Raw genomic sequence first — 14,959 nt, 5'->3', positions numbered from 1 at the left:
GCCTGCTAAATTGCAGACACGTTAAGATTTAAGGACTCTGCATTTCTCTGCATAAATTGCCCATTGAAGGGATAACCAGTGCGAAGGACTTGGAGATGAGTTTTTCAAAGTTAAGTGGAGCAGATGGGTGTGCATATGTGAGTGAGAGAAAGACACAGAGAGGCCATAAGTGTGATAGAGTCAGCCTGAGAGTGTATAAATTTACTCATCAGCAGGTAAAGGTAACTCCTGCCAACCTAGCAGTTTGAAAGCATGTTAAAGTGCAAGAAGATAAATAGGTACCGCTCTGGCAGGAAGGTAAACAGTGAGCTGGGACAGAGCAGCTCCCCATTGTGGGGATTCAAATCACCGACCTTCTGATCAGCAAGCCCAAGAGGCTCAGTGGTTTAGACCACAATGCCACCCGCGTCCTTCCTGGTAGTAAGATGTAACACAGGAATATAGGAAAAGCTTAGCTTGTTACAGACAAGTTGTATGGGATCAATTCCAATCTGTTACCCCCGAGGATGTGGACAGGCTGCTTGGACGAGTGAAACCAACCACTTGTCTCCTTGATCCTTGCCCATCCTGGCTTATAAAAGCTAGCCGGGAAGGACTGGGCGATGGGCTTCGTGGGGTGGTGAATGCTTCCCTCCATGAGGGAGCCTTCCCAGACCCGCTGAAAGAGGTGGTTATTAAACCGCTTCTTAAAAAAACATCTTTAGATGCGGCCATGATGGCCAACTATCGCCCAGTCTCAAATCTTCCATTCTTGGGCAAGGTGATTGAGCGAGTGGTTGCTGAACAACTCCAGGCACGCCTGGAAGAGGCGGGCCATTTGGATCCCTTACAGTCAGGATTCAGGCCTCATCATGGGACTGAAACTGCCTTGGTCGCACTGGTTGATGATCTCCAGCGGGCTAGGGACAAAGGTGAGAGTTGTTTCCTAGTTCTGCTGGATCTCTCAGCGGCGTTTGATACCATCGACCATAACATCCTTCTGGACCGTCTTCAGGGGCTGGGAGCTGGGGGCACTGTTATATAGTGGTTCTGCTCCTTTCTCCTGGGCCGTGTTCAGAAAGTGGTGGTGGGGGGTGAGTGTTCAGACCCCTGGGCTCTCATTTGTGTGGTGCCTCAGGGTTCTGTCCTCTCCCCCATGCTTTTCAACATCTATATGCAGCCGCTGGGAGAGATCATCAGGGGGTTTGGGCTGGGTGTTCATCAGTATGCAGATGATACCCAGAGCCAGTGAAGGCGGTGAAGGTCCTATGGGAGTGCCTGGAGGCGGTTGGAGGTTGGATGGCGGCTAACAGATTGAGGTTGAATCCTGACAAGACAGAAGTACTGTTCTTGGGGGACAGGAGGTGGGCAGGTGTGGAGGATTCTCTGGTCCTGAATGGGGTAACTGTGCCCCTGAAGGACCAGGTGCGCAGCCTGGGAGTCATTTTGGACTCGCAGCTGTCCATGGAGGCACAGGTCAAATCTGTGTATAGGGCAGCTGTTTACCAGCTCCATCTGGTACGCAGGCTGAGACCCTATCTGCCTGCGGACTGCCTCGCCAGAGTTGTGCATGCTCTGGTTATCTCCCGCTTGGACTACTGCAATGCGCTCTACGTGGGGCTACCTTTGAAGGTGACCCGGAAACTACAACTAATCCAGAACGCGGCAGCTAGACTGGTGACTGGGAGCGGCCGCCGAGACCACATAACACCGGTCTTAAAAGACCTACATTGGCTCCCAGTAAGTTTCCGAGCACAATTCAAAGTGTTGGTGCTGGCATTTAAAACCCCAAACGGCCTCGGCCCAGTATACCTGAAGGAGCGTCTCCACCCCCATCGATCTGCCTGTACACTGAGGTCCAGCGCTGAGGGCCTTCTGGCGGTTCCCTCAATGCAAGAAGCAAAGCTACTCGGTAGTGGCGCCCGCCTTGTGGAACGCCCTCCCATCAGATGTCAAAGCGATCAACAACTACCTGACATTCAGAAGACATCTTAAAGCAGCCCTGTTCAGGGAAGTTTTTCATGTGTGATTTTAGTGTATTTTTGGTTTCTGTGGAAGCCGCCCAGAGTGGCTGGGGAAACCCAGCCAGATGGGCGGGGTACAAATAATAAATTATTATTATTATTATTATTATTATTATTATTATTATTATTATTATTACATGTAGTCCAGTGTTCTGTTCTCACTGTGGCCAACTACATGCTCCAGTGCAGGGGTTCTCAACCTGTGGGTCCCTAGATGTTGTTGGACTACAACTCCCATCATCCCTGAGCTCTGGCCTTGCTAGCTAGGGATGATGAGAGTTGTAGTTCAACAACATCTGGAGACCCACAGGTTGAGAAAGGCTGCTCCAGTGGGAAACACACAAGCAGGACCTGAGTCCCCTGCCTCCAACAGTGGAGGCAGAGTATGGCCATTGTGGTTAGCAGCCACTGATAGCCTCTCCCCCTCCGTGTAATGGCCTAGCCCCTTCTAAAGCCATGGAAGTGGATGCCTGTCACTGCCTCTTGCGGGAGCAAATTCTGTATTTTTTTATTTTACAAGGTTGTTATTTGTACTTCACCCGATCTTAACCCATTGCAGTATTCCAAATCTAATCGAATTTCTGCATGGCAAATCTGCATTTATATGCAAGTTGTTCCTGTGTTGCGAGTTTGTATAAGTCTTCAATCCCATCGTAGAAGGGAGACGCCTTTTTATTTTTCCAATTCATCAGCATCAGTCTTTTTGCTGTGGTAAGGGCACAGAGAGTCCACTCGTACTGTCCTTTTGCAAGGTTCCATGTGCTAGGTATATAATTCAAGAGGATATTTTTGCTCTGTAAATGTAAGGTTGTTCCATACAGTTCTGTTGACAGTTTCAGTTACCTTCTGCCAGAAATCTTTCAATATAGGACAATGAAAAAACACATATGTTTCAGAGAAGCATTATCCCTACTGCATCTCCTACAGTTAGATACCTTAGTTAGACCTTTTTTTAAAAAAAAAAAAAAAGACACGTAATGGGGTCCAGTATATTATCAATCATGGCCACTGGTCCCATCACTTCCTGGCAAAGAAGGGGAAGAAATGGAGGCAGTGGGAGATCTGACTTTCTTGGGCTCCATGATCACTGCAGATGGTGACAGCAGCCACGAAATTAAAAGACGCCTGCTTCTTGGGAGAAAAGCAATGACAAACCTAGACAGCATCTTAAAAAGCAGAGACATCACCTTGCCAACAAAGGTCCGTATAGTTAAAGCTATGGTTTTCCCAGTAGTGATGTATGGAAGTGTGAGCTGGACCATAAAGAAGGCTGATCGCCAAAGAATTGACGCTTTTGAATTCTGGTGCTGGAGGAGACTCTTGAGAGTGCCATGCACTGCAAGAAGATCAAACCTATCCATTCTGAAGGAAATCAGCCCTGAGTGCTCACTGGAAGGACAGATCCTGAAGCTGAGGCTCCAGTACTTTGGCCACCTCATGAGAAGAGAAGACTCCCTGGAAAAGACCCTGATGTTGGGAAAGATGGAGGGCACAAGGAGAAGGGGATGACAGAGGACGAGATGGTTGCACAGTGTTCTCGAAGCTACCAGCATGAGTTTGACCAAACTGCAGGAGGCAGTGGAAGACAGGAGTGCCTGGCGTGCTCTGGTCCATAGGGTCACGAAGAGTTGGACACGACTAAAGAACAACAAATATTCTAAATATGGGTATTTGGGGCTGTAACCACTGCTGCATAAACTCGCTGAAATGAGTGAGCAGAACTAGCACGTGTCCATTAATTTTATCAGCTATACTCTCAAGTATACCGCTATAACGCTTGGACCAGATTCAAAAGGACTTTCCTTAACTCACCAAACCTTCAATATGCAACCAGCCATTGAAGGTCCAGCAAAACAGGTGGAAACAAATTTGCTCAAAACAGCCCCAAAACAGGCAAATGTCAAAACCTTTATTTATTTACAACAGTCTCAAAAAAAATAAAAATTAAAAATCAACAACATAGGAATGCTGGGGAAAATCAGAAGTTAAGAGAGAAAGGATGAACACAAAAGTTAAGAACAGGTACATTACATGAGAAAATTGTGCTATGTAACCTTCTTGGGTGGAGAGGGGATAGGAGACCAACACTATAAAATAAATCCACATGCAAGGAGGAGATCCGCCCCCCCATTCCTACCCCCAGCATCTCACAATAGTCCTCATTTAAGCCAGACATCTTCTGCTTTTCAGTACCTTCCTGGTGTCTCACCCAAAGCCTCCCCCCCTTTTCTTTTTTTATATCTTTTTGCATAGCTCTATATTTAGAATGCAAGTCAAACCTGGCCCAGAACATTCACACGGAAAAATCTCGACTTACTGCAACATTGAAAACTGCAGCTGAAAACTGGATATTCAGTTATAGCCCAAGAAGTACCAATTGGGCCAGCTCGCCTAAAGCTGCAGACCAAAAGAGAGACAGTGTGGCCTAGTGGTTAGAGTGTTGGGACTAGGACCTGAGTGACCAGGGTTCAAATCTCCTCCCCCACTTGGTTATGAAGCTCATGGAGTGCAACCTTGGGCCAGTCACTGCCTCTCAGTCTAACCTGCCTCACAGGGGAGTTGTGGGGAATAAATGAGTAGTGGGGGAGCCAGGTGTGCCACCTTGAGCTCTTCGGAGGGGGGTGGAGATGGGATATAAAAGCAACAAAATAGATAAGTAAATCAATCAATACATTCTCCGAGCACAATTCAAACTGTTGGTGTTGATCTTTAAAGCCCTAAACCGCCTCAGTCCTGCATACCTGAAGGAGTGTCTCCACCCCCATCGTTCAGCCCGGACACTGAGGTCCAGCTCCGAGGGCCTTCTGGTGGTTCCCTCCCTGTGAGAAGCGAAGTTACAGGGAACCAGGCAGAGGGCCTTCTCGGTAGTGGCGCCCACCCTGCGGAACGCCCTCCCATCAGATGTCAAGGAAATAAGCAGCTGTCTTATTTTTAAAAGACATCTGAAGGCAGCCCTGTTTAGGGAAGTTTTTAATATTTAATGCTGTATTGTTTTTAACACTCGATTGGGAGATGCTCAGCCAGATGGGTGGGGTAATAATAATAATAATAATAATAATAATAATAATAATAAATAAAATAAACCACAGGGATGGACAACTTTTCTGCCCCACCCCACCCCCCCTGGGAAAAGTTTCCCAATGGGTAAGGATACCAACCTATCAATTGCCTTACCCATGTTTGCCTGCACAGCTGATTGCCAGGGTTCGAAAGTGTAAACCCCCTTGCAGCTCAGTCTTGTGGGCCAAACAGGAAGGGCTGGTGGGACAAATTAGGACCGGAGGTTCCCCTCCCCTGTCTAAGCCAGTTGTGCTTCTAAAGACACCCTACAAGGGAGCAAACCCCATTGAGCACGGTAGGACTTACACCCGAGCAATAGATTGCACTGCCTAAGTTTCTGGGGGGTGGGGGTGACCGAGAAGATATATCCAGGCAATTTTGAGTGTATAAAAGTGATCTGTGACTTCAGGTTTCATCAGGGGTGGCTGGGATAGGTGATGAAAAACTGGACCCGATATTCAAAGCTCTGGTTGTTGAATCATTGGGGATCTCATCCGTCAGTGAGCAACCATAGAACTCTTTTTGTTTTGTTTTAACGGCAGAGTCTAACTAGCTTACTTGACGGCAGGAGACCATTTCTTTTCATTTTAATGGTGATTTTTATTGATTTTTCATTGTGTTCCGGTGGAACAGATATAACATCAGGAAAGGTTCTTGTTTCTAGAGAGGGAATCGTTGCTCCTGGGACCTATTTTAAAGCAGAAGAACAGCACAGATAAATCACCCTGCCTGCTACATCCTCTTTGGTTAGAATATGCTGAAATCTGGGGTTTTAATTTTGCTCCCCAAAGCATCGCAACGATGCCCCTGTAGGAAGGTTTCGTTAGAATAATTATAATAATGGGGAAAATGAATCGGGGATATATATTTAATCTAAGCGTCAATCGGATTTAAATACACCGCGGGGGGATGCAGAAGTCCCACCAATTCCAGTCTCCATGGGAATCCAGTAAGCATTCCTGTCACAGTGGATCCACAGGACCTCCAAGGAGGCAAATTCCATGAGTCTCCCTTGCTTGGAACGCTCTCTGCAGCAACGATGATTTACAAAAGCAACAAGCAGAGGACCCTGCCTGCCTGGAGTTTTCCCAGTTGGTCTGTAAATCAGTCCGTGCCATCTCTGCTGGTGGAGACCATCAGAGGATTTATATCAGTCACAGTGGTAAATAACGGGCACTTTATTACCTTCCCGGGAGAAGCAGCTTCTCTCATAAGGAAAATTCATGGCACACAAATTATGATCAAAAGAATGAGGAAGCTGTGCCTTCCTTCAACCAAGAAAAATGAGAGAGGATTTCAACCAAGGGCTAAATAAAGCTTCAGTCAGGTCCAGACCAGTGCTGAAGCAACAGCCCTAGCCTAGCTCCTAACTGCCTAGGGCCACTTGTTCTGCAAGGAACTCTCTGTGGTCCTGAACTTCCACCATCTGATCTGTGCTTCATCATATACCGTATTTTTCGCTCTATAACACACACCCGACCATAACACACACATAGTTTTTAGAGGAGGAAAACAAGAAAAAAAATATTCTAAACGAAACAGTGGATCTATGATTTTTGTGGTTCATGCTGTGGCCACAGACATGTGATCTGACAGTGAGTTTGGAGTAGGCCAATGCAAAAATCCTGAGGATGCATGTGGATCCGTGCTTTGTAACCATGTTTTAAGTGGGGAGGGAAGGAAAAGCACTCAAGGGACAAGGAAAATGCTTGGGGTGGGTGGAGAAGGATGCTGCTAATAATGAAGAAGAGGGGTATAAGGGGAGAAGGCTCCTCTCCTCTCCCACTTTGCTCCTTTAAAGCAAGCAGGCTCTGCTTTTTTTCCTCCTCCCCGCTCATCCCCGGCTTAGCGAGCTGAAAAACTTTGCTGCTATGTAGCGAGCTGAGTGGGGAGGAGAGAGGGATAGAGAGCCTGCTTGCTTTAAAGGAACCAACCGGCTCCTCTCCTCTCCCGCTTTGCTCCTTTAAAGAAGCAGGCTCTGTGTCCCTCTCTCCTCCTCACTCAGCGGCTCTTCTCCCGCTTTGCTGTTTGAAAACGAGCCACGAAGGAGGGAAGGAAGGGGAACCATGGATCCTCTGCTCACGACTGCAGCAGATCCCCCCCGCCACCGGTAGGCATTCCCTCCATAACACACACAGACATTTCCCCTTACTTTCTAGGAGGAAAAAAGTGAGTGTTATGGTGCAAAAAATACGGTATTTTTCAGTACCTCCATGGGTCCAGACTAGTGTGAAGCAACAGTCTTTGTCTAGTTCCCGATTGTCTATTATCTCACCAGATCCTGAACCTTGTCTCTTGCAGAGAGCTCTCCGTGGTGCTGACCTTCCACTGTCTGATCTGCAGTTTGCCATGCTTTACTTCAGTAACCTCCACGAGTTCCAGCCAGGGAAAGGAAACTACCTTCAAGAAGACTGCCAAAGAGCCAGCACTTAAGAGGAGCTGAGGGTTGGACCAGGTAGGCTTCCAGAGAACCCCCATACTTCCTTTCTTAGGGCAGAAGAGCATTTCAAAAATCAGACAAACAGTTGCAGTTGTTACATAGAGCTGCTTACCAGCAAAGAACACAAGTATCCAAGCATGTAGAACATCACAAAAGATGCCTCATTCTTGGACCAAGAACCACACTGACCTCTGAGATTTTGCCATGCCCACAAGGGCTAGAAACACCAGTTGAGAATTAAAAAGGGTTAAGATAAATGACTGTCACAGGACTAGGGTGGGTCCTGGAAACACATATCTCGGGTGGCAAAAGCCAGAGTAAAGAAATGTGATATGCTCATGGCCTCCCCACCCCTCCTTCCCATGTTCATCCTACAGTGGTACCTCTGGTTACGTACTTAATTCGTTCCGGAGATCCGTTCTTAACCTGAAACTGTTTTTAACCTGAAGCACCACTTAAGCTAATGGGGCCTCCTGCTGCTGCCGCACCGCTGGAGCACGATTTCTGTTCTCATCCTGAAGCAAAGGTCTTAACCTAAAGCACTATTTCTGGGTTAGCAGAGTCTGTAACTTGAAGCGTATGTAACCCAAGGTACCACTGTATTAGTGGGGTGGTAAGATCTAGATATCTATCTGTCTGTGAGAATTTTAGACCCTTCTTACATTTGGCCTTAAGCTGGTTATTCCTGTCTTCATTCATACTCCTACCACCTCTCGATGTTTTCATATGGGGAATTTAATTAATGAATTAATTGCATTTATATCCCACTCTTTTCTCCGAAGAGTTGGAAGAGTCAAGAAGGGTCATGCCATTCAACGCCCTGCAATGCCGGAATCACAGCTGCTCATCATTTCTGTTCCTGCTTTGTTAAGTCGCTTTGAGACACCTCGGTGTCTCGTTTTGTCAGAAGTCTTTTTTATTTAAGTACAGTGGTGCCCCGCAAGACGAATGCCTCGCAAGACGGAAAACCCGCTAGACGAAAGGGTTTTCCGTTTTGGAGGTGCTTCGCAAAACAAATTTGCTATGGGCTTGCTTCGCAAGACGAAAATGTCTTGCGAGTTCCTGAGGGGTTTTTTTCCCTCCCCCCCCTTTCCCCCAAGCCGCTAAGCCGCTTAACAGCAGATCGCTAAGCTGCTTAACAGCTGATCGCTAAGCTGCTTAACAGCTGATTGCTAAGCCGCTTATCAGCTGATCCACTAAGCCCGCTAAGCCGCTAATAGCCTTTTAGCAGCTAATCCGCTAATCCCTTAAGCCTTTAATAGCCGCTAATAGCTGCTAAACCGTTAATAGCGCTAATCCGCTAATGGGCTTGCTTCGCAAGACGAAAAAACCGCAAGGCAAAGAGACTTGCGGAACGGATTCTTTTCGTCTTGCGAGGCACCACTGTATTTATTTAAGTATTAATTAGGAAGCTTTAAGTTGTTTTATGCACGTAAATCTGTTTTTTTCTTTTTTCTGTATTTTCTTCTTTTCTTTTTTCTTAATTGTTTTTTCTTTAATTTTCTACAATGAGATTGAAAATTCTTTGTAAATTCTTTGCGTATATGTGTAATTTAAATTAATAAATATTATTTTTAAAGAGAGAGAGAGAGAGAGAGAGAGAGAGAGAGACACCTCGGTGTCAAAAAGCAATGAATAAACAAAGCAAGCAATTAAAAAAACAACAACCTAAACTGTGTGGGACAAAGGCAGAAGTGCAAGCTTGACCTCTGTGTGTCCGCACAACCATATCCGAACAGGGCCAGTTCTCAGCCTGCCTAAGCAAAGCTAGAATCCATCGACGGGTGCACTCCCCCTCTGTCTGCATCCCTGTTAAGTAAAATGTTTCAAGAAGCATTGCAAGGAGTTGGACTGGACGATCCTTTGGGTCCTTTCAACTCCACAGTTCTGTGATTCTAAGCAGCCCTTAATGAGAAATTCCTCACCTCTTTTTTTTTAGTAAAACAAGCTGCTACGCATACCAAGTCCGCTGCTTAGTTATGCCATCCGTAAGACTGATGGGAATCAGCGATGCTTCAAATGTACTTGTTAATGGAGTCGGTTTGTGGTTTCATCTGGGGCTTAATGCAAACTGTCTGCTCGGAACAGGAAGCCTGCGGGGGCTGTAGGGCAGGGCAGAGGGGCGGGAGGGCAGAGGAAAAATCTTTTTGTTCGGCATTTTTAACGTATCCGATTCTGTGTCTCCCAAGACGATATGGGATATGGGAAAACGCAGCTGCGCTTTGGAGACCCGCACTCCTCCGTCTTTCGGGGGGGGGGTCCTCCTCCAACAACATTAATAGGAGGAAGGGGGTGCAACCTCCCCCACACTCTGCCATACAAAAATGCACCCTATTAGGGGAACAAAAATTGTCTGCAAAAATGTGTATGCGGGGAAAGACTTGCACACAGAACCAGTGCATTATATTATCTTAGTTATTTACTGCACCTATATCCCAGCCGCTTTCTCCAATGACCTCAAGTACCTGGGACTCCCCACTCCTCCTTTAATTCCCACAACATCCCTGTGAGGTAGGTTTAGCTGAGAGCATCAGTGACTGGGTCAAGGTCACCAAGCCAGCTTCATGGCCATGTCGGGATTTGAACTCAGGTCTTCCAGGTCTGAGTCAGACATTCTAACTACTGGGCTGCACTGGATCTTAGGAGAACTGAGCATGAAAATAATGACCTTTTTTTGGAGAGGGTCTTTAAAAAGAAAGAAAAAAGCAATCTGCTGTGGGAGGTGTGGAGTAGTGGTTAGAGCGTCGAACCTGGGAAACCATGGTTCCAATTCTCACTCAGTCCCTGGGTGTGAATTTGGGACCAGTCACTACCTCACAGGGTTGTTGAGGAGGGGGAGAATCAGATACACTGCCTTGAGATCTTTGGAGAAAAAGGTGAGCTATAAATGCAATTCAATTAAAAAGAGCGATCGCCTCCATATGTTTGAAGTGAACATTCCATGACATCACAGAAGACAAGCTAATGGGAAAGGAGTCCATGTGGTTAAGAGTGTCAGACTAGGACCTGGGAGAGACCAACTCTATGAGCCTATGAATTGGGAAATGTATGGGTGACCAAACAGGTGGGATCATATGCAGGGTACCAGAATACTTCTTCCCACCCTGGCTGGCTCCTGACTGTCTTCTACAGTAAGAGTTTAAAAAGCTTCCCATTCAGGTTGGACAAATATAGCCATCCCAGAGAAAGTATGGCTTTCTCAGACTCTTTGCTTGTTTCTGAGCTCCACCTCCCACCACCAACCTCCACCCAAACCAATGGATTCTATCCGCCCAGAAGTAGAAATGTCAAAATGTAAGGGTGTCTGTTCTGCTTTGCACTCAATGCTCGATTGTGCTCCAAATATCCTATCACTGCCTCTGGTTTGTAATATCTATATATTACATTTGGGACGTGGGTGGCTCTGTGGTCTAAACCACCGAGCCCCTTGGGCTTGCCAATCAGAAAGTCAGTGGTTTTAATCCCCACGATGGGGTGAGCTCCCGTTGCTCTGTCCCAGTTCCTGTCAACCGAGCAGTTCAAAAGCATACCAGTGCAAGTAGATAAATAGGTATCACTGTGGCGGGGAGGTAAACAGCATTTCTGTGCGCTCTGGCTTCTGACACAGTGTTCCGTTGCACCAGAAGTGATTTATTCCTGCTGGCCACATGATCTGGAAAGCTGTCTGTGGACAAACACCGGCTCCCTCGGCCTGAAAGCGAGATGAGCGCCACAACCCCATAGTTGCCTTTGACTGGACTTAAGCGTCCAGGGGTCCTTTATCTTTTTGACCAACATTACATTTCTGCCACCACCCTAGGAGGTTCCCAGGTTGGTAATGACTACCTATGGCTCAAATATATCATGAGGACTAGAAACCCTGGGGGGAAAATGCACATGCAGATCCAATGTGAACTGGAGACAGACGTATTCCATATCCCAGGTGACAACCTCAGCTTCTGTCTCCATGGGCTTGGAAATGCAGAGCCTAGCTTCCAGGTTTTCACATCATGGGGATTTTGTGAAGGGTGTGCATTGGCAGCTGGTGCCCATTGAGACTGGCACCAACAGTAGGCAGAGCCAGAGACTGGCTGAGGCAGAGCCAATGAGAGGCAGAACCAATTCATTCCAGGTTTGCCCCCATCCTCTGCCCTCTGCTGAGCTCTACAAAGGGACCAAAGCTGGCAGGGCCACCGCCTGGACTGGGTGGCAGACAAACCCAGACTGGATAAGGGCAGATTGAGATAGGCGGGGCACAGCCCCTTATGCCCTAATGGACCAGCCTCTGCTGTGTGCCTGAGGGGAACCAGAGGCAGCAAAAATAAGAAACTATGCACATCTTCCTTCAACCATGGCCACATTCACACTATGATTCCACTTTAGTCAATCAGGACTGCTTCCTACAGAGAATCCTGGGTTCCAGGTGCTGAGAGTCATTAGGAGACCCCAGTTCTATTGTTCTTACAGCGGTTTAGCATAAGGTTGCCAGATGTCCCCGTTTTCCAGGGACAGTCCCCAGATTTACAAATCAGTCCCCATACAAAATCCACTGAAGTTGAAAAGTGTCCCCGGAATCATTGAAAAAAAATCTTGTAACCTTAGTTTAACAGCCGATCCCTTGTCCCAACGAGCTTTGGGAACTGTAGGTCTGGGAGGGGAATCGTGGGATCTTCCTAACAACTCTGAGACCCCTTTTTAAAAAAACTGCAGCTCCCATGATGCTTTGGGGGGAAACCATTGCTGTTTATAGATGTGGCCAGCATGGTGTGGATGTGGCCAAGGGCACCCCCAAACTGGCAATTCTCCCACCACCAGACACTGCGTACGACTCTCCCACATCCTTCCTGATAAAATTAAAACACAAGCAGGTTCAGAGCAAAGGTAAGAGCAGGTAAAGCGCAGCTCAAATTTGGGAGCAGGGGGAGAGCAAGGAGAGGAAAGTGGAATCGATTTTCTTCCGGACATACAAAAAAATGTTCTTATAAAACTAGACACAGAAATCCAGCAAGTTGGACTGGAGTACAAAACTGGTTCAGAGCTGGAAAAGGAGACCCCTGTCCCCTAAACCCCACAGGAAAGGGGATCGGCATCATTCCATCCCCTGCCTCTCCGACCCCCATATCCATGGGGGAAGACCTATCCTGCGGGGTCTGTCACAGGATAGGACAGGCTTGGTGGCCTTCGGATGTTTCGGACTACAAGAGGTGGCTGCTGGGAGTTGCAATTTCATGGCCCTCGCTCGCCATTTCCTGGGTGTCGTTTGTGAACTCAGAGTCCTGCCCTTAGACAGAATCATAGAAGCGTAGTGCCGGAAGGGGGCATGAGGGTCATCTAGCCCAACCCCCTGTAATGCAGGAATCTTTCACCCAAATGTGGGCTCAGACCCACAACCCTGGGATTAAGAGTCCCATGCTTTACTGACTCTGCTATCAAGGTGGTGACAGGCAAGATCCAGAGCAGCCTCCTCCAATCTCGTACCCTGCGGCTGTTCCTGGACTCCGAATTCCATCAGTTCCAGCGATGACTTGGTCCAACGGTCGGGGCTGATAGGAGTTGGGAGTCCCCAAAATCTGGAGGGTGCTAACTTGGGGCAGGCTGAGCGAGGGCTTCAGATCATCTTCCTTTTGTAACTCTGGCAGGTCAAAGGGGAGAGCTGAACCTTACACTCCTGGCCATCCTTCCCCAACCTCAATATGCCATCAGACTTGAGAGTGGTGAAGTGGTTAGAGTGTCGGACTAAGACCTGGGAGACCTGGGTTCAAGTTCCACTCAGCCATACAACAGAACCATCCCTTTCAAGGCAACCCTCTTCCCAAGCCTAGCAAACCCAGAATTGGACTTGATAATCAGATAATGCTGATTATCTGAATACAGTGGTACTTTGGGTTAAGAACTTAATTCGTTCCGGAGGTCCGTTCTTAACCTGAGGTACCACTTTAGCTAATGGGGCCTCCTGCTGCTGCCGTGCCACGGCTGCACGATTTCTGTTCTCATCCTGAAGCAAAGCTCTTAACCTGAGGTACTATTTCTGGGTTAGCGGAGTCTGTAACCTGAAGCGTCTGTAACCCGAGGTACCACTTTATTTGAAGCTGTTATTTTAACCCTTGTACGACTGTACTCATCCTACGTGTTTGTTTCATAGTTTCGCTTTTTGTCCTTTGATTCCCATCTGTTGTTGCAGCTGCTCTCTCTGTTTTATACACATTATAAAATGAAATTTGTGGTCGTCTGCCCCAGCTCCTCGGCTATGAAGCTCACTGGGTGGCCTTGGGCCAGTTGCTCCCTCTTGGACTAACCTACCTACCTCGCAGGGTCATTGTGAGGATTAAAGAATTAAATGAAGAGGAGGAGAACTTTGAAAGCCTCCCTGAGCTTCTAGGACAAAAGGTGGGGCACAAATGCCACAATTCGAAGCAAACGCCCACCAGCCCTGGCTGTCAGGGAAGCCATCGCTGGTGCTGATGGGAGTCAGAGTCCTGCAGGGTTGGAGAAATTTGAACCCGGGTTCTGCCCGCCATCCCCACACCCTTAACCCGCAGTAAGAGCAAGACTCTTGGGGGCACAAGAGACATCCCAGAAACGGCAAGTGAGGACTGTAATTGAAAGCATCCCTGGACATCTTCCAGGACTTCTGCGGGAAAATCCAGTTTGGGGGGAGGAGAAGAAGAAACGATATACAAAGAGGCCATTGGGGAAACATGGAACTATAGGACTGTCCCATTGGGCAGAGGGATCTTGAATCCGCTTCTGAGCAGCACCAGGCAAAGGCACAGCCCCACCCCGATGGCCACCAGCACCCCTGCCAGGGCCTTCAGGAAGGAAGTCCGGCTGCGGGTGAAAGAGGGGGGCCCCATGATGCTCAGCAGGGCGGTGCTCACAGTCAGCGTGTACACGATGGAGACCCCCGTGTTGAGGGCCACGATCTTGCCGAACTTGGCAAAGGGGGCGATGATGCAGAAGAAGAGGGGGACGGTGGCCATGACGGTGGTGATGGCGCTGGAAACGATAGCTACGCCCACGTGGCTGACCGCCTCGATCGTCCTCCACTGGCGGCTAGAGTTGGGGTCCTGAAAGGAGGAAACACAAGGGGGGGGGGGGAGAGAAGTGTGTTACAAAAGAAGATAAAAGTGTCAACACTGAGCTGGGGCATCCCCTAAAGCTAAAACAGCAGCAGACCAAAGCCAGATTTAAACTTGCCGTCAAATTGCAACGACGACAACAACAACAATTTATTATTTATACGCCACCCATCTTGCTGGGTTTCCCCAGCCACTCTGGGCAGCTTCCAACAGAATATTAAAAACATGATAAAACATCAAGTATTAAAAACTTCCCTAAACAGGGCTGCCTTCAGATTGAGGCAAGGAGGAAGGGCTACCCCTATGCTATCCATATAATCAGTTATCAGTAATCAATATATTCATATATGCTCACACATAATAAGGGCTTACAGTATTTTATAATCCATTTTGAGTCA

General features: G+C 47.7%; 1 protein-coding gene and 1 long non-coding RNA gene across 6 annotated transcripts in view; both read right to left on the bottom strand.

Annotated features, from left to right (window-relative positions):
* Positions 1–3,892: 3,892 nt before the first annotated feature.
* LOC310683981 lies at positions 3,893–8,424 on the bottom strand. The gene is made up of 2 exons (XR_014514618.1): positions 7,273–8,424; positions 3,893–6,523 (listed from the first exon to the last, which is right to left on the bottom strand). It is a non-coding gene; the product is annotated as an uncharacterized lncRNA (long non-coding RNA).
* A 971-nt stretch (positions 8,425–9,395) lies between these two features.
* The window catches only part of DISP3 (dispatched RND transporter family member 3), a 95,030-nt gene continuing 89,466 nt past the window's right edge, over positions 9,396–14,959 (bottom strand). For all 5 annotated transcript variants that reach the window (XM_083453721.1, XM_083453722.1, XM_083453720.1 and 2 more), the window contains exon 21: positions 9,396–14,549. In XM_083453721.1, the coding sequence (XP_083309847.1) occupies positions 14,187–14,549 (363 nt within the window). In that variant the 3' untranslated portion in view covers positions 9,396–14,186. The remainder of the gene's footprint in view (positions 14,550–14,959) is intronic.

The sequence above is a fragment of the Podarcis tiliguerta genome (genome assembly GCF_965153285.1).
Source record: "Podarcis tiliguerta genome assembly, chromosome: 8".
Lineage (NCBI taxonomy): Eukaryota > Metazoa > Chordata > Lepidosauria > Squamata > Lacertidae > Podarcis > Podarcis tiliguerta.
This window is presented reverse-complemented; position numbering and strand designations above follow the sequence as displayed.